At 50.7% G+C, this 17,212-nt stretch overlaps 1 protein-coding gene across 3 annotated transcripts; it reads right to left on the bottom strand.

Annotated features, from left to right (window-relative positions):
• Window positions 1-3,117: 3,117 nt before the first annotated feature.
• On the bottom strand, window positions 3,118-16,458 carry NR2F2 (nuclear receptor subfamily 2 group F member 2). 3 transcript variants are annotated; one of them, XM_019983660.2, is made up of 4 exons: window positions 15,672-16,458; window positions 9,478-11,073; window positions 7,336-7,863; window positions 3,118-4,613 (listed from the first exon to the last, which is right to left on the bottom strand). In XM_019983660.2, exons 2-4 carry the CDS (start codon window positions 9,917-9,919, stop codon window positions 4,339-4,341), a joined length of 1,245 nt encoding a protein of 414 aa, XP_019839219.1. In that variant the 5' UTR covers window positions 9,920-11,073; window positions 15,672-16,458; the 3' UTR covers window positions 3,118-4,338. The 3 variants fall into 3 exon arrangements, with proteins under 3 accessions (XP_019839219.1, XP_070631139.1, XP_070631140.1); XM_070775038.1 differs by lacking the exon at window positions 9,478-11,073 and having other exon boundaries at window positions 15,672-16,436; XM_070775039.1 differs by lacking the exons at window positions 9,478-11,073; window positions 15,672-16,458 and adding an exon at window positions 8,021-8,212.
• Between the last annotated feature and the right edge of the window lie 754 nt (window positions 16,459-17,212).

Genomic DNA, 17,212 nt, shown 5'->3' on the forward strand with positions numbered 1-17,212 from the left:
AGACCCCCGCCCCCGCAGCCCGCCCTCGACCCCTGAGCGCCCCCAGGCAGCCCTCCACCCGGAAAGCCCCCTTTCCTCCAAGTTTGCCACGGAAGCAGCAAGTTAGCTGTGCCCACGTCCTGCGGGGGGGATGGCCGGCCGGTCCCCACACTCCACCATCCCGCCCCCACCCCACCCCACCCCAACAACTCGGAGAGGCTCGCGGGACGACCCCCCAGCTGCAGCCCCTACATTAACGAGCGCGACGACTGACCGAGGTTTGTTCCTATGGCCTCGCCCCCTCCCCCTCCACCACTCATTGAAGACCAGCGGTCGTGGAGGCCGACTTTCTCTCACTCGGTTCTTGCTGAGGGGGCAGACCTGGAATAACCTCTCCTGGTCATGAGGGGCGGGGGGCGGACGGAGAAGGGGGCCACCGCGTCACCAGCGTGTCCCCTCGCAGTTCTGTCGCTCTAACTACAGGCACCACCGAGGCCCGCACTTACTCGCCGGGGAGAGTTTGAAAAGAGGGTTCTCTGCCTGCAGAAGCAGCGGCCTTTAGCCCCCACCCCCCCCCGCCCCCGCTTTTTTTTTCCCCCTTTCGGATACCCAATGTGTTTCCCATTAGCCGGCCCCGCCGCGCCTGGCAGCCCGGCGCTCGCGGCGCGCTGGGAGACGCCATGTTGGCTCCGCTCACAGGACCCAGTCAGGAGCGGGGCTTCGCGGCCGAGTTTCGCACGCGCGCGCGCCCCCCGCCGCCTCACGCGCGTCCCGGGAGGGCGGCCCGGCGCGCCCGGCACCCCGGGCCTTCCGGGGAGCGCTGACGGGGCCCCGCCGCGCGTCGGCGGGGGGCGGGGGCCGGGGGCACCTCTCCTGCGGCTGCTCCCGGCCCCCGGCCCGGCGGCCGGCCGGATGCTCGCCCCGGCATCCCGTCTCCGCGGGGCCGGCCCCGGGCGCAGCCTGCGAACTTTGAGCCCCGGCCCCTGGCGAGAACTCGCTGCTGAAGGGCCGAGGCCGGGCGACCGCGAGCCGAGCGCACGGGCTAGGATTCCGCAACCCACCCCCCTCCACCACCGTCACCACTCCCCTCCCCAGCTCGGTCTGCCCCCGGGTTTGTTTGAAAGTGGCGAGAAGCAGCGGTCGCCCCTTTCTCTCTCTCTCTCTCCTCGGACCATTGTTGCATTTCGCGTCTAACTGGGTTCTCTCACACACCCCCCACCCCCGAGCACCAACAGGAGGAGGGGCAGCGGGGTTGGGAAAAGAAATAAAGCGAGCTCAGATCAGATGGGGGGGGGGGGGGTGGTAAGGGGAAAAAAAGGCAAGGAAAAAGAGACACTTAAAGGGAAAGAGTCGCCATGTTTAGCAGCTTTTTAAAAAAGATCTCGTCAATTTCACACAGAACGCACTCGCTGGGTCCCAGCCCTCGTCTTTTGTCCAATTCAGTCGCAGCAAAGATCTTTTGTTCTAACTCAGCGTGAAAAGAAAAACTTTCTTTAAATGCTATAAACTTAAACCAAACTCAAGACTCTAAACAGATCCTCCTCCGGCCACTCTAAACATATACAAGGGGTTTTGTTTTAACCGTTTGAAAAATTTTGGGTCCTGTTTTTCTGCCTCGCAGATCCCAAGCTACATTGCTGAAACTTAGAGAGTGAGAGAGAGAGATTTCCAACGTCTAGAACACATGCTTAAAGCAGAATAAAACAGGGACTGTCTTTTGCTTTGAAAATCATAAATTATAATTTAATGCCAATAATAATTTACAACAAATGGCTGTTTACAATAAACTAACAAAACAAACAAGGCAAAGGGCCTGTGTTTTACTTATTAGAGAAAACTTCACACACTCACATGGATAGCACTTGCAGGAGAAGAAAATAAACAACAACCTACGAACCTCAATCTAGAGGTCAGCAATGTTCTGTCATAAGAACATACTTAGATTTATGTATGTATGTATCTACAGAAAGAAGCTGAGGGTCAGATGGAGAACTCCGCTCAGATGCACAAATCAGACAGATTTTTCTGGTCTACATGTATTGACTGGAACTGAGTATCAAAGTTTAATACACTTTACAAAATGATCCCTTTTCTTTCACATCCCCTTACCCACCACCCCCTTTTAAAATCAAACCACAACACAGTGATGTATGATGGTGGTGTGGGTACTGCAAAGCCTCAGTAAGAACAAAAATTGCAAGCTCCCACACACTGAGCTTCCTTCAAACCAGGACAAGAGAGAGGGAAAAGGAACAAACAAACAAACAAACAAACCTCCAAAACAAAATAGTTAATACTTCCAAATCCACACACCCTATAAAGTTTCCTTCTTTCTTTCTCTTCTTTTTCTTAATTTGGCTTTTAAGGACAAAGGATCCCAAGAGTAGTACAGATTGTATCTACACAATCTGAAATGTCAGAATGTCGCTGTGTTTTTATGTGCAGAACTCCAATGGAAAAGATTCCCTTGACCTGTGGTCATGCTCTCACAGAAGGAACGTACAGGGGGGAGGGGAAGGCAGGCCAACTGCAAGTTATCATATATACATTAAAAATAAACCCTTCAGCCACTCTAAGCTACATCACTGATTTTGAAATCCTCTCAACAACCACCCTAGATGAGAACCACAGAATATTTTTAAAAATCACGCCTACTTAAGGAAAAACTCATTGCAAACAACTGCCTTCTATTGACAAGGCTGGATTAGCTTGCTTGAACCGCCCTCTGCGTAACTGTCAGAAATGTACAAAACAGTATTTTTTCCTGATCATAAAATAGATACTGATCTCCAGATTTCTAATACTTTTCACAATACCTTCCCTAAGCAGGCACTTAAGTGTGACAAATATAAGGGCCTTTTTTTTTTTTCCTGGAAAATCCATTTTTAATTAAAAGAAGGATTAGGTGAATAGGGGTGGTTTACTATATCAGTATGGCACTTCCTAAACCATAGATAAACCATTAACTTCAGCTCCCCCACCCCATCACACCCAAATTAAACAGGCAAATACACTAGTCTACCTTTGAACAAACTGGCTGAGGGAAGTGAACAAATAGAGCGAGCCCCTGGCCCAGCTCAGAGAGAGCTAGCTCACAGGGGCTTCTCGATGGAAAGACAGTGGGGACAGCCAAACAGGTTTCAGATATCAAATAATATTTTAATTTCTGAATACTTTCAATTTCCTTGGAATATAACACACAAAGACTCGACCAAACAGTTCAGTTATTATAACTTTTACAGTATACAGAAATGTTGCACTTAAAAAAAAAAAAAAACCTTCAGTTTTTTTTTTAAAAACACAAACTGTAAACTCTAAGATACTGAATCAATCACGTTACCTATAAGTGCCAACAGTGTTATTTTGTCATGCTGATTTCAATGGTATTTTTTAAAAAGGGAAAATATCAACAATTATAATACAAAGGGTTTGCAAATATACAAACAGATATAGGATTTTCATAACAATTCAAGAACTAAGCGGGACCCAATTCAAATTACAAAAGTTCACTTTTTATTCAAAACCTCAGCATGTGTCTTGGACACATTCCTTGGCTGCCAATAAATTCCACAGTTCATTCTCTTTCTTAAAATATTTTTAAAAAGCTAGGTTTGTCATGGTGTCTTTTGGGGAGCGGGGGTGGGTCAGGGTAGGGGAAGTTTTTTAGTGTTGTATGTGGTTCCTCCAGTTCTCAAATTAGAGTGCTCAACTTCATCTAAAATTTTTGGTCACCACTTGTAAGTGCGTTTCCATCATCTTTGAGTTGCCTTTTAAAGTTTTATGTCTTCCTATGATATTTTCATGGACTCAGTTTTAATTCTTGCAGAACATATATTTTAAGGATACACAGTTTTTAAGAAGCCAAGATTATATCAAAACTTATTATAGAACCACAGAATAAACTGGTTTGGAACCAGAAAAGTACAAAAAAGAACAGCTAGAGGTACATAGACACAGGACAATTAATAATTTGGGAAAAAAAAAAAAAAGACTTACTTTCTCCATTCTGCTAATTTTCTCCCAATCTCCTTAAATGCACTTTTAGCAATATTTTCCAAAATTTACCCAAAAAAAGAAAAAAGACTAATTTCCTTTTTATACAAAAATGATAAGTAGCAAGTTGTTCTGACCGACACAGGAGTTTTTTTTTTTTTAATGCATTCTGTAAAAGTTCATTCGACAGTCTTTTTTTTTTTTTGGAAATTCACAGTCCATTAAATTCTTCCCCTCTCTTCTTTTAGCAAACTTGTAACATCCTTTTATATCCTTTCTTAACAGAAGGAATTTAAGCAAACAAACCAGTCTTTTGCCTTTTCTTTCTCTCTGTTTCACTCCCCCTTCTTATTTTGATTGATTTATTTATTGAATTGCCATATACGGCCAGTTAAAACTGCTGCCAGACAGTAACATATCCCGGATGAGGGTTTCGATGGGGGTTTTACCTACCAAACGGACGAAAAACAATTGCTCTATGACTGAGGAGGAGACCGTGCGGAGGGAAGGGAGGCGAAGCAAAAGCTTTCCAAATCGTGTTGGTTGGTTGGGGTACTGGCTCCTAACGTATTCTTCCAAAGCACACTGGGACTTTTCCTGCAAGCTTTCCACATGGGCTACATCAGAGAGACCACAGGCATCTGGAAGAAAGTTTAAAAAAAAAAAAAAAGAAGAAGACGACGAAGAATTCAGTCATCAGATTAAGAGGTTTGAAATGGGTCACATGAAGTGTGTGTACAGTGCTCTGTCAAACTGCCCCAACCGGAGCTGGAGCAAATGCCTACGGACTGAAAACTTGGGGGCTGGGGAGGGGGGAACTGTGTGAGATGGTCCTGGGATATTAGCTTTAAAACAGAACACAATTCAGTGTACTGCAGGCTTTCTATGTCCCACTCCTCAGGCTTGGTGACCGGGAGGCCCAAGCAAAGTGCACCGGGTGAATCCAGCTCAGGTCAGTAAACAGACTGACAAACAGATGAAACCAAAACTACCAGTGCTCCGCCCCTCCTCCTCTGTAAATAATAGTTTGGCTTATAATTATATAGTGGGGGGGGGGGGGGCAACAACCTGGCCCAGCCCCGGGTAATGGCGCCCACGACCCAGCCTCAGATTCTCCCCAAAGAGGGCGACTCATTTTTCTCCAGTCTTTGAAACTGATTTAAGTGGCCCTTTAAAACTGATCTTGTCAGTTTAGCCTATTGAAGGGCAGCCATGCAAACTGTGATCTCTCTGTTCATTTGAGCTGTTTCTTTTCCCTCCTTTTCTTCTCTCTCCCTTTTTCTCCTACCCACCCCCCTGATTTTTTTTTTTTTTGGTAAACCCAGGTCCCTCCGAGAAGAAGAAACCCCCTCCCTGTTATCTTCAGGAAAACACGTTTCTTTTTCAGATATGTGAAAATACAATAAGTGCCTTTGAAATGAGAGGCTTCTCAGTGAAGGCGGTGCAGGTTGTGACCTGACCTTTGGGGGCTCCTCAGGCAAGACTAGGGCTAACACATGCATATTGTCAATCCTTAAAGCAGATATTCAAAAAAAGCCACCACTGAGTCCACCCCAAGAACCAGAACACACATACAACCTCCTCATGTGTGGATCTAGGGCTCTGCATATCTACAGAATGCATAGGTGTCTGTGATCAGAAATTAAAAGATCTGTTTGCATTGGACTCCTCTCCGCAAGTGCACTGTCTCTCTCAGAATCAGATAACAGGGACCTTTATCTCTTTGTGAGGCGATCTGCATTCTCCACACAGGCCTCTACATTTTACAAACACTAATAAATTAAACTGTTACAAGAGTATCAGCCATTTCTTTCCCTGGAAGACTAAGGTAAGTCTAAGAGCTAACAATGAGCTCAAGAAAGGAACCACCGCCTGGATGGTCTGGGAACATGGGCTGGGTGTTGGGTTGCAGGAAGGGTTGAAGGTGACTCTGGGTTAGGGGACGATCCTGTCTGTACATTTGCATCAGGCAACCGTTCTAGTTGTGACAGGTCCCCCGAGAAAAATAATCCAGATCCAAGCCTCTGCATACAGCCCTTCCTTGCCCAGACACTGCCCTTTAATTGATTACCTAAGGACTTTCAAAGACAGAATTTGGGGGTGACGGTGGAGGGGATAGACTTTATGCAAAAAGAGGTAATATATAAAAGAAAGTGGGTTAAGGACTCAGAACCTACGACAGACAGACTCAGCTCAAGACTTGGGTCCCCAGATTTCCTTGGAACAATAAGGAAGAGACTGTGGATCTTTTTGTCTGCTACAGGAACTCCTCAGCTCTCCTGGTGTCCTGACTGCAAGCTGCAAAACCTGCAGTGGGTGACTAGGTTCCAAGCCCTACCCAGGTCCAAATTTTGTTATCTTGAACGGGGAGCCCCCTTCCTCTCTGAACCGTGACAAAGGGGGTCAGCTGACAACTCGGAACAAGCATGTGGAAGGGGTGATTTCCACCCACCTGGGCTCTGCTGAACTCAGCCTGGGGGGCCAGCCAAAAGGCTCAGGTGTGGCCCAAAGTGGTAAGCCAGACACCTTCCATGATCATTTGACCTCCAGAGTTAATTAACATTAGATCTATTACTCACACAGGTTAAACTACCTGCAAACTAATTAGATTTCATAATGCAGTCAGTGATGGTTTTATATCTCTGGCAACACTCATATCCAGCCCAAGTTGGCACACACTTTGGGGTGTTTAAAAATTGCCTTAAGTGTTTGCCTGGGCGGGGGAAACGACAGACCTGAGTCTTGAACCCCCTGCAGACATTCTGAAGAGTGATGATGGCCCCTTTCTTCCTCCTGCCCCTTCCTGACAGCTCTTTCCCCTCTCTGGACAGTCTGCATTGTTTTAAGAAAAAATATGCTTTTGAAAATTGCTGCCCTCAGGTTGGCCGGGCCTGGAGCTCCAACTTGCACTGAGTTAGCAGGCAAACTTTTCCCCCTCCCGCCAGGGGCAAACCTTCCCCTGAGGGGCTGATACCAGGACTGTTCCAGCGCCTACAGGCATCTCCCGGAGGCTCAGCCCGGGTGACAGGAGAGCCATGGGGGTAGAGGAGATTCCCGCTCAGCTGGCCCAGAGTGCCTGAGGTGAGGGAGGGAACAGGAGCGTGCATCCTGGTCTGGCGGAAGGGCAACAGGCCTGCGAGGCGTCCCCATGGCCCATTTTGAGACAGTCAAGTCTGAAGCATCCTTCCCGTGGCCCAGCCTTCCTCTCCTCTCCCCAGAACAAGCCTGCCGGAGCCCCACCGCTAGGCAGAGTTCCCATTCCAAGTTTCCCTCGACAGTGTGGCTCTGGGGGCTCCCAAGAGTTTTAGGCCCTAACTCTCAGCTAGGAGCCCCCAGGCACGAGAGAGCAGGGTTCCTTCCTACCTGAGGTGAACAGGACTATGGCCTTGAGGCAGCTGTACTCGGCGGAGTCGACGTGCAGCGCTTTTAGCTTCTCCACTTGCTCTTGGAAGATCCGTATGTGGTCCATAAAGGCGACCACCCGGTCGGCGGACATGGGCGAGGCGTGGAGGCCGGCGGCGGCCAGGAGCGGGGCGACGTGGAGGGGCATGGAGCACTGGGCCGCGTTCAGAACGAACAGCTCGCTCCAGGTGAGGCGGAGCAGGGCCACCTGGTCGGTGATCTGCAGGTCAGGGAAGAAGGGGATGTTCCGGGCCCACTCGACGGCGCTGAAGAGCATCCGCGCGGCCAGTTCGCAAATGTTCTCGATGCCCATGATATTGTTGGGCTGCATGCACTGGCTGCCGAAGCGCGACGTGGGGTAGGGCTCCGCGCGCAGCAGCAGGGAAATATATCCGGACAGGTAGGAGTGGCAGTTGAGGGGGTCCCCGTTGGTCAGCGCGAACTGCCCGTGGCTCGGCTGGGTGGGCGGCATCCTGCCCCTCTGCACGGCTGCGGGGAGGAAAGGAGACACTCTGCCGTTAATGCCCAGCCTCGTCTCCCCTGCTCCCTCGGCAGGGTCAGCCCCAAGCCCGCCCCCCTCACCCCCCAAAACCCCCGACCCCGACTCCGCGCGGCGCAGGAACCGGCAGGCCTGCCCCTCTCTCACCCGCGAGCCAGGGCCACCGACCCGAGGGGCTCCGGGAGCCCGGCCGCCCTCTCCTCCGACCACCACCCAGGCCAGCTCCGGCAATCAGGGCGGCCCACTGGCTTCAGAGGCCCGTTCCAGGCCGGGAGGCCGCGCACCCAGCATGGACCACTTTGCCTCGGGGTCCCCGGCACGTTGGGAGGGATGGAGCATTGTGGGGGGCATCTTTCTTCTTTTACTGCTGAACGGCTGATATTTTTATTGATTGGAGGAGAAGGAGCGCGGGGTGGGGGGGGGGGGGGGGCCGAAGCTGGGGGGAGGGGGAGACGCTTTTGCAAAAGACACCGAGGAGCTTCACCCCGGACGGCCTTTGGCCACCCCAGCACCGTTCTCCATACCCCACACCCCCAAGCCCGCAGCCCCGGCCCCGCGGGCCACCCCTGGCGAGAGGCGAGCCGAGAGCCAAGGTCTGGCGGCAGCCGACTCGGTGTGCTCGCAGGAAGAGAGAGGGCGGAGAGACAGGCCGGCCGAGGCGAGAGGAAGCCGGGCGAGAGGCGGGGAGCAGGCGGCCGGCGGCGGCGCCGCCCGGGAGGGTCGGGGAGGGCCGGCCAGGCTCGGGCACGAGCGGTTATCTGACGCCGGACGGGGAGAGTCGCTCTCGCAGAAACACAAAGAAACCCGGGCGTTCGCTCGCCGCAACCCGGAGCCCGCGCCCGGCGCCGAGCGCGCCATTGGCCGAGCAAGGCTCGCGGCGCTCGGCGAATTTCATATCACAAAGACCCAACTCGCGCAGAGCGAAAGCAGCCGCCCCAGGCCCCTCGCCCACCCTGCTCCTACTCCCTATCGCGCTCTCCTCCTTTCAAAAGTGAAAGGAAAAAAGAAAACAGAGGTATTTTTTTTTAGCCGAATGTTAATCCACGGAGGGTCACATGAGCGCTGCCCGGGCGGCAGCGTTAATACGGCGAAGTGCATAAAATTGCCATTTGTAATTTGAACCTCCTGTACAAAAAGTACAATCTCAGGTTGATTTTTTTTTTTTTTTGAGAGGGTGGGGGCTGGGGAGAGGGGTGGGAGGAGGGACATATGTTGAACATGCAGGGAAAACAAGGAGAGAGAGAGAGAAACGGAGAGGAAAGAGAAGTAAACCAGGCTTTAAAACAACCACCATCATCACCACCACCACCACCACCACCACCTCCCCATCCCTTGCAAAAAGGCGAACTCGAATGAACTGGCCATCAATGCAAAGGAAATGAAAACAGCCCGAAGAGAGTTGAGGAAATCAGTTGGCCAAAGCATGCGGATTTGGGGGGGTCTGGGTTCCACTGCAGAACTTGCTTCTAGTATAAAAACCCCTTTCAGCTGCAATACGAAGAGAAGAGCTTGGGGCGTCTGTGTCCTTACCCAGAGCAGGCTAGCCAAACGCACCCAGGGCCCCGGGACCCCGGGCGAGGGGAGGAGAAATGAGAGGCCAATACCTTCCCGTCTCATGCCCACTTTGAGGCACTTTTTGAGGCGGCAGTACTGGCACTGGTTGCGGTGGTGCTGGTCGATGGGACAGTTCCGGTTGGCGCGGCACGTGTAGCTCAGGTTCCTCCGCACGCTGCGCTTGAAGAAGCTCTTGCAGCCTTCGCACGTGAACTGGCCGTAGTGCTTGCCGCTCGACTTGTCCCCGCACACCACGCACTCGATGTGCTGCTGCTGCTGCTGCTTGTCGCTACCCGGCCCGCCAGGGCCGCCCTGGCCGCCGGCTGCCGTCTGGGCCGGCGTGCTGGCCGGGCCCCCTTGGCCGGGCGTCTGTGGCGTGTGCGGGGCGCCGGGCGGCGGGCCGGGCACGGGCGGCGCCTGCGAGGCCTGGCTGCCCTGAGAGCCGGGCACCTCGTCCTGGGGGTCGCGCCACGTGCTGACTACCATTGCCATATCTATGGGGGCCGCGTCCGGACTTCCTGCTCCCCTGGCTGCGGGCGGCGGCGGGCTCCCGGGTCTCGGGCTCCGGCGCGCCGCCTTTTGTGTGTGCAAAGGGTGCGAGAGGGCGCGGGAGGGCGCCCCGGGTGGCTCGGGGGGGCTGGTTGGTTGAGGTTGGTTAGTTTTTCCTTTTTTGTTTCTGCTTTTGCAAAGTTTTGTCGATGGCTCGTCTGGCCCGGTGTGTTTGTTTTGTTTGTTTCTCTCGGCTCAGCTTTGTTGCTTTCGGGGGGCTTTCCGCCGGGGAGGGGAGGGGATGGGGCCGGGGGAGAGCAAGTGGGAGCAGAACGTGGAGAGAGAGAGAGAGAGAGAGAGAGAGAGAGAGAGGGAGGGAGGGGAGGGAGAGCTGCAAGTCGATTGTCTGGCTTCAAGACAGAAGTAGGAGGAAAAAAAAAAAAAAAAATCTCTCCAAAGATCTTCCTCGCTCGCTCTCCCTCCCTCTCTGGTTTACTCTCTCGCTCTCAGAGCTGGTGTGTAGCCGAGGAGTTGGAGGAGGAGGAGGAGAGGCGACTGTCCGGGGGCCAAGTCCAGGGCAGCCCACAGTCAGCCATTCAGGAAAGCCATCGAAATCGGGAGGACTCGGAGAGCAGAGGCGCCGGTCTCGGGCGCGCCCAGAGAGCCAGGCAGGCCGGGGCGGAGGCCGGCGGCCCGCGGAGTGGCCGGAGCGCTGCCCGGGTCCAGGGGAATCAGCATGAAAGTGGTCCGCGTCGGGCGCTGAGCGGCGTCGTCCTGGCGCTGGGCCGCCGCCGCCGCCGCCTGCCCCGGGCGCCCCGGCGCGCGCCTCGCTCGCTCCGGCCGCGCCGCCCGCTTTCGCCGGATAGAGGCCGCTCGCTGCTCCCTGCGGGCCGCCTGGGCCGCCGCCGCCGCCGGAGCTGGAGCTGGAGCCGCCGCCGCCGCCGCCGAAGCCGCCGGGTCGGGCCCGGAGCCGCCGCGTCTAGCGCCGCCGCCGCCGCTGAAGGCTCTGCCGCTGCTGCCGCTGCTGCCGCCGCCGGAGCCGCTGCTGCTGCCGCCGGAGCCGCCTCACACACATAGGGAAAGAGTCAACTCGCCGGCGGCGGGGGAGAAATGATAAAAGAGAGAGAGGAGGGCAGATCACCAGCTAGAAGCACATCCTTCGTGCGCAGAGGGGGGAGAAAAAGACGGAGAGAAAGAATGAAAGAGGGGAAAAAAGGCAGCACGGCACCCGGAGAAAGAAGGCAACTCGGGGAGAGGAGGAGGAGGACGAGAAAACACACACGCGCGCACGCACACACACACCGCGGAGAGAAAAGAACAGAGAATCAAAGTGATCAAATATGCTAAAAAGGGGGGCGCGGGAGGGAATGCGATTTATAGGCGCCGGGGCTGGCAGAAGTGGCTTCTCCGCGATCAGCTCACTGAGCTCTCTATATAGTGAACTTTGACACGACTGCTGCAACTTAGCGCACGTTGCCATGGCGACGGCGCGCCTTATAAGGCAGCCGCCGGGGTTGGCCTGGCCAGGCGCGCGCGCGCCGCCCCCTCGCCGTCATTGGCCGGAGCGCGGCGGCCCCGCCATGGCGGCCGCGGGCGCAGCCCGGTCCTAGCGCGAGCGGCGTCGCGGCCGGGGCTCCGGGCGCTCCGGGGGCTCGGGGCGGGGGGCGGGGCGGGCGGGGGTGGCGATGCCCCCGCGGCAGCCAGGCGGGGGATGGGCCCGCGCCGTCCCCGGGCGCGCGGCCACAGCGTTCTGCGCACCCCGCACCCGAGGTTTCCGCCCCGGCGGGGTGAGGAGCGCGGCGCGCACGGAACGACGCCTCTTAAAGGCTCCGCGAGAGGCTTTGGATGGAATCGGGGACTTCGATTCTCACAACTTGGCAATGCCACCGGATCCGCAGCTCGCGCACCACCCGGGGCTCCCGGCGCATCTTGGTGCCCGCGGTGCCAGAGAAAGAGAAAAGTTGCCGGGTTTCTTTGCAGAGGGGTAGTGGGTGAGGATGGGAAGGTACCTAGAGCCCAGCTGGCAGGCATTTTCCAAACGAACCATTTGGTCAAATCCGGGAATAGACCCTTTCCTTATTCAAGTCTGATCACTTGCTTGGTTTGGTGGTTCTTTTTCTTTCTTTCTTTTTTAAATAAAAAGAGCCATTCAGTGGCTCTTTTTTCTTTTTTGTCCATGTAGGGTTAACATTTCACAGGTACGTGGCCTGACATTTTAATTGCTCAAATAAAGCATCTCAGATGCTGAGAAGCCGAAGTAGGCTTCATCTCATTGTCATGACGCAATTAAAATCAATTTTCTTCAACTTTATTCTCTCTCGTTAGTTTCAGCTAACTCCCAAGCCAGCGAGCGTCCTGACACACACCCAGTCGTGGGGAGAGGTGAAAAGACCTTTCTGCTGGCTGATGGACAAGTGGACGCAGCCTCCAGCGTCCCCTGTGCGTACCCTCTGTACACACATGTAAGCGCACATGTATCAGATGCACATTTGTCAACGTACACAGACAAAGACTTCAGCGACTATACTCCTAGGTCATAGAACAGTTGAGTAGGACTTCATTGTTCCTCAAGTTCCTTTTAAGCATTCATACAGCCATTAAAACACACACAGAGATTCTGCCCCAAATTGGCAATAATACCAAGTACAAGTCACAGGAATCACTGCACAAGCCATATTCTACCTCAAGAGATTCGCTGCAATGAGAACAACTTCATTGCCTGTGCCATTCTGCTCAATGTGCTAAAAATCATCAAGCCGGTTGTATCTCTGAATTCTGGAGCATTTAGTTTTAAACATCAAACATCTAGAATTGTCCCCCAGAACACGTTATATTCCAACGCAGTAATCTTTCTGTTCGCTTTTGACCAGCTAGTGGATCATCACTATTCAACATTTATAGAACAAAACTGCGACTCCATCATACACTCTTTGCACCAAGAAAAATCTATGGACTAGTAATCCAACCAGGTTTATGAACAATTAAGATATTTTACACAAAGCATGATGAGCTTTAGGAAACATGAACACACATAAAGAGTAAATTAATGACCACAGGAAAGCATCCTTAGTAGTTTGAGAAATCGAGGCAATGAAGAATTTTAAAAAATAAATTGTACAAATAATTGACATGTGTAGAATGTACTCTGTACTCAATACACTTTACACACAGGGGCAGAATACGAGCTAAGAACTAAAGGAAGATGTAGGCGGAGAGGGGCTTGGTTTTAGGGCAGAAAAGATCCTCCTTGCTTCGTTCTTGAAACCTTCTTAGCCCTCACCGTTTCTCCGCTGAAATTAGATATTTCACTAAAGCTGCAGGTGCTGGGATTATTTGGAGGTTTTTTTTTTTTTTTTTTTTTTTTTTTAACCTTCAGTGGACACTGAACTATCATGAACCTGGTGTGTAATGAGATTGCCGTAGAGGGAAGCCAGGCAGCAAATTTCAGGATGATTATAGATACAATATAATTTTCTCCTAAAGAGGACAAGAAGGATGGAAGAGAAATCATTTCAGAGAAGGTTGTGTCTTTTTTCTTCTTTTTCTTTTCAATCTCTATGATTCGAGGAGGAATTGCCTAATGCTACAGATGTCAATAGATTAGGGGCAGACTCAGCAAAGATGTGGTAGGGCTGGGGTTGAGATAGAAAATCTAATGGGTATCCTTATCTCAATTTAATAGAAGATAAGAATAATTGATTACAGAGAAACCCTAAACTTGCCTCTTGGGTGCAGGCATTTCTATGGCAAGATAACCTTCTACAAACATGCAGTGGGAAAAATTTTGAGGAGCAAGAGTTACCCCGTCCACTTTGAGATTTTTGGTATTTGAAGTACGCTCTGATGGCCTCAGATTTTAAATGAAGGATTTCCCAACCATCTTCAACAGCTCTGGAGTCTGCTAGGCATACGACCCCAGGGCAGCTATAGAGTCAGAGGTGTTTTACTCTTTATCTTAGGACTCATTCAGTTATGGGGGTGCTATTAAAAAGCCAAAAACAAACCAAAGAAATGACTATCAATTGCAGTTAATTTTATTGTATGGAAGAAGAGAGAAGATTGCAGACTGAGAATGAAAAAGAGGGGAGCAGGTTTTAAAATGTCTTCTTCAGAGATGTTCGTATTCTTTGAACAAAACAGCTCTAAGGCTAAAATATAAATATTAATATGTTTTTTTTTAATCCAGCCCAGTCTTTTATTGCAGATATAAATTTATTTTAATGAGAAGAATGGCAAGCTTAAATTTGGCCAGAGAAAGTTGAAAAAACATTTGTTTAACTGTAGGGGAAAAAAAAAACCCACCCAGGAATATGATTTTCTTGCAGAAAGTGCCTGTAATTCTACACAAATTAAATCACAATATGAATACAAACCTCAGCAAATGCTGAGTTTAACTCTGAACTCAGTAGAAACCAGTTCTGTCCACCAGGATTCATTGAAATCCTCCTTCCCCTCAATCTAGTCCGTGTGTGTTTTTCTCTTCCACCACACTGGAGCTCCATGAATAGGGAAAGGGGCTTCCATTGTGTCTCTCTGAACTTCCAAGTCAATGCAATTTTTAACCACTGGCTTGTGGTACTTTGAAAATCACCAGGGGCTGTCAGAGTTGGGTCCTCTGAAAAATTTACAGTGCTAAATCAGAGCATATGCTGGGAGGGAAAAAATTGCTTAAGATTGGAGCTAGTACAGTATCTGTCTGCCCCCTAGTGTAAGAGTCCTCGCTGCCTAAAATTCAACTTTAAAAGAAAAGAGCTCTTAAAGGGAAACGACTTTGAGCTCACGTAGGCATAGCAGAATGAAACTTCTGTACATTTTAATCTGAATAATTCTTCAGGATTTAAAATTAATTGGCTTTGACTTGGTTGGACCGGACTCAGATCTCTGCGTTTCCCGATTCCCTGGCGGAGAGGTGATGATTTTTTTTTTTTTTCTTCCTGAACTGGGTTTATGTGCGTCCCCCTCACCCCCTCCTCTCTTTTTCTTTCTCTGTCTCTGTCGTCTCTCTCGCTGGCTTTTTAAAAATGAGGAACTGTTCCTTGAACGTTTTGGATAGAGCACAGAATTGCTTAAGTCAGCCCGACGCGGTTGCAATAGACAGCAAAAAGGTAAACGTTTGCCTGAAATTCGCACGCCAGCTCCACCACCCCGCCCGATGGTGAGTACCCTTCTCGTCGCGCTTCTCCTCCTAGCTAACGTTGAACGCTCGCCTCCCCGAGCCGCGGCCGAGGGCGCCGGGCAGCGCTTTCCTCCCACCCTGCCTGGCTGGTTGTCAGTTGCACAAGGTTGCAAAATGCAGCGCCGAGGCAAATCGAACAGTATATTCTGACACTTAGTGCGAGCCTAGCAGCTCCTTTGCTAGAAAACCGAGTCGTCTGTTGCTTGGAAAAGCACGCTTATAAGGACTGGCTTTTAGTTTGCTCTAGCGAAGGAAATGAGTTTGAGGAGATGGGAGGCACCGCAGTCTTTACGCTTCGGTTTAATCATATTTTGGCAGCTTTGCAATTGTATATTCCCCCTCTTCCCCCCTCCACCACCTCTCCTACCACACACATGTAATAAAATATGGCAATGCATTGAATTGACGGTCTCCCCTTCCCCAAACCCCTTAAACCACAGTCCTAGGCATTCCATACACGTTAGCAATCCGATTTTTTCTTGAAAAACCCCAAGTCATCCCCAACCCCACATAGCACAAGGAGAAAAGTGAGAAAGGAGAGAGAGAGAGAGAGAGAAAAAATACTGTAAGTAAACATACCAAAACCATATTTGCCTTGTTCAAGGTCCCAAACCGCTTGCATCTTCCTTCTAAACAGGAATAACTCTCCTTTAGTTTGGCGGGTGAAATAAACCGCTTTGTTGGCCCCCTGAAAAGATGTGTCTTTGATAATTAAAGAGAATCTCCTCCTCGGTGTTTATCTAAGCGATTGTGCAAACTGATAAAAAGTAGGCACTAGCCTGCAGGGAAAAAGAGGAAAGGTGAAGGGAAAGATCTTCCACCTCAAGGAAGTGCTTCCCCATGTATCAGACGCTCTCAGCCTTGGAAAGCCCTGCACAGTAACTTTAGAGAGACGAGGTTTCAGGGAGCTTTGTACATAGCTGCTGAGGAATGCAAGCCTCGCCTTTAAGAAAAAAAACCCCAAACCGTAGGTAGGAGATGTCTGGAGTGATCCTTGTCTCTCATCTCATTCCTTAGAAGGAAGAGTGCGTTGTTACACCTTGTTTGGGGCTGGAAAGAGGAGACTTTAAAAACACCCGTCCAATTGAAAAAAATCTCCCAACTTAATGAGTTTAGTCGGAGGCTGGGGCTAACGGCTCAGCCTCAGCAGAAAACCGCCAACAACTATAGGCGATAGTGCAGAGCAAAGACGACCCAAGGCACAGCCAAATTCCACTGTTTGGGGTCGAGAGGGATGGAGACTAATCCTAAAGCAAGTTGGAAAAAAAACAGAGGTGGGAGAGGAGGGGAAAAAAGCAGCAGCCTCACAGACTGGCAGACAGGCTCCCCTCACCCTGGATCAAAGATAGAACTTGAAACAGGAGGGCAACATTTTCCTAGGAATCCGTTGAAATCCTCATTTTCTACTTTTAACTATCCCCCAAAGTGATTTTTCCCTCTCCCCTGCGGATTCATGCCCACCCCCCTCTTCCCATTTCTGCTTCTAGAACTTTCCTGAAGCCGGAACCTATTTCTTTGGGGGGGGAGGGGTTCCCTACTCCAAGTCTTCAGATAATGAATGCTTAATTCACCCCCTCCCTCCATCCACCTCCCAAAATGAATAAAGGAAGCAGGAATACAGTAACTAGCGAAAAATGAGAATAAACTATGCTGCCTCTCAGAGTTTAATACAATTTTAACTAATGGATTTTTGTTTTGTTTTGTTTTAAGAGAAGAATAATGGGGGAAACACGGATCTTTTATTTTAGGAAACTGTTATGGTAAGATGTATGTCAGAATTAACAAATGGAACTAACGCTCTTCGGCTGCTTCTTGTCCTTGTCTTAAACAGGAATTAAGTTAAACACAGTGCTGAATGTTAATTACATGTTTACTGGCTAATGAAAATTACAAATGGTTTTGCCACCTCAAACAATGATGAAAACTCTGAAGACACTGTAATTATATACTTTGAGGGAAATAACTCAGAATATTGATCATAAGAAGTGTAAATCTTTTTTTAACTATTCATTAATACCATAAATATGGGCTACAGAAGTTTTTCCTTGCGGTTTGTCTCATCAGTTACACCGAGGGGATGGATGGCGAGGCTCCTCTGGGGAGGTGGTGAACTCATTCTC

The sequence above is a fragment of the Bos indicus genome, chromosome 21 (genome assembly GCF_029378745.1).
Source record: "Bos indicus isolate NIAB-ARS_2022 breed Sahiwal x Tharparkar chromosome 21, NIAB-ARS_B.indTharparkar_mat_pri_1.0, whole genome shotgun sequence".
Lineage (NCBI taxonomy): Eukaryota > Metazoa > Chordata > Mammalia > Artiodactyla > Bovidae > Bos > Bos indicus.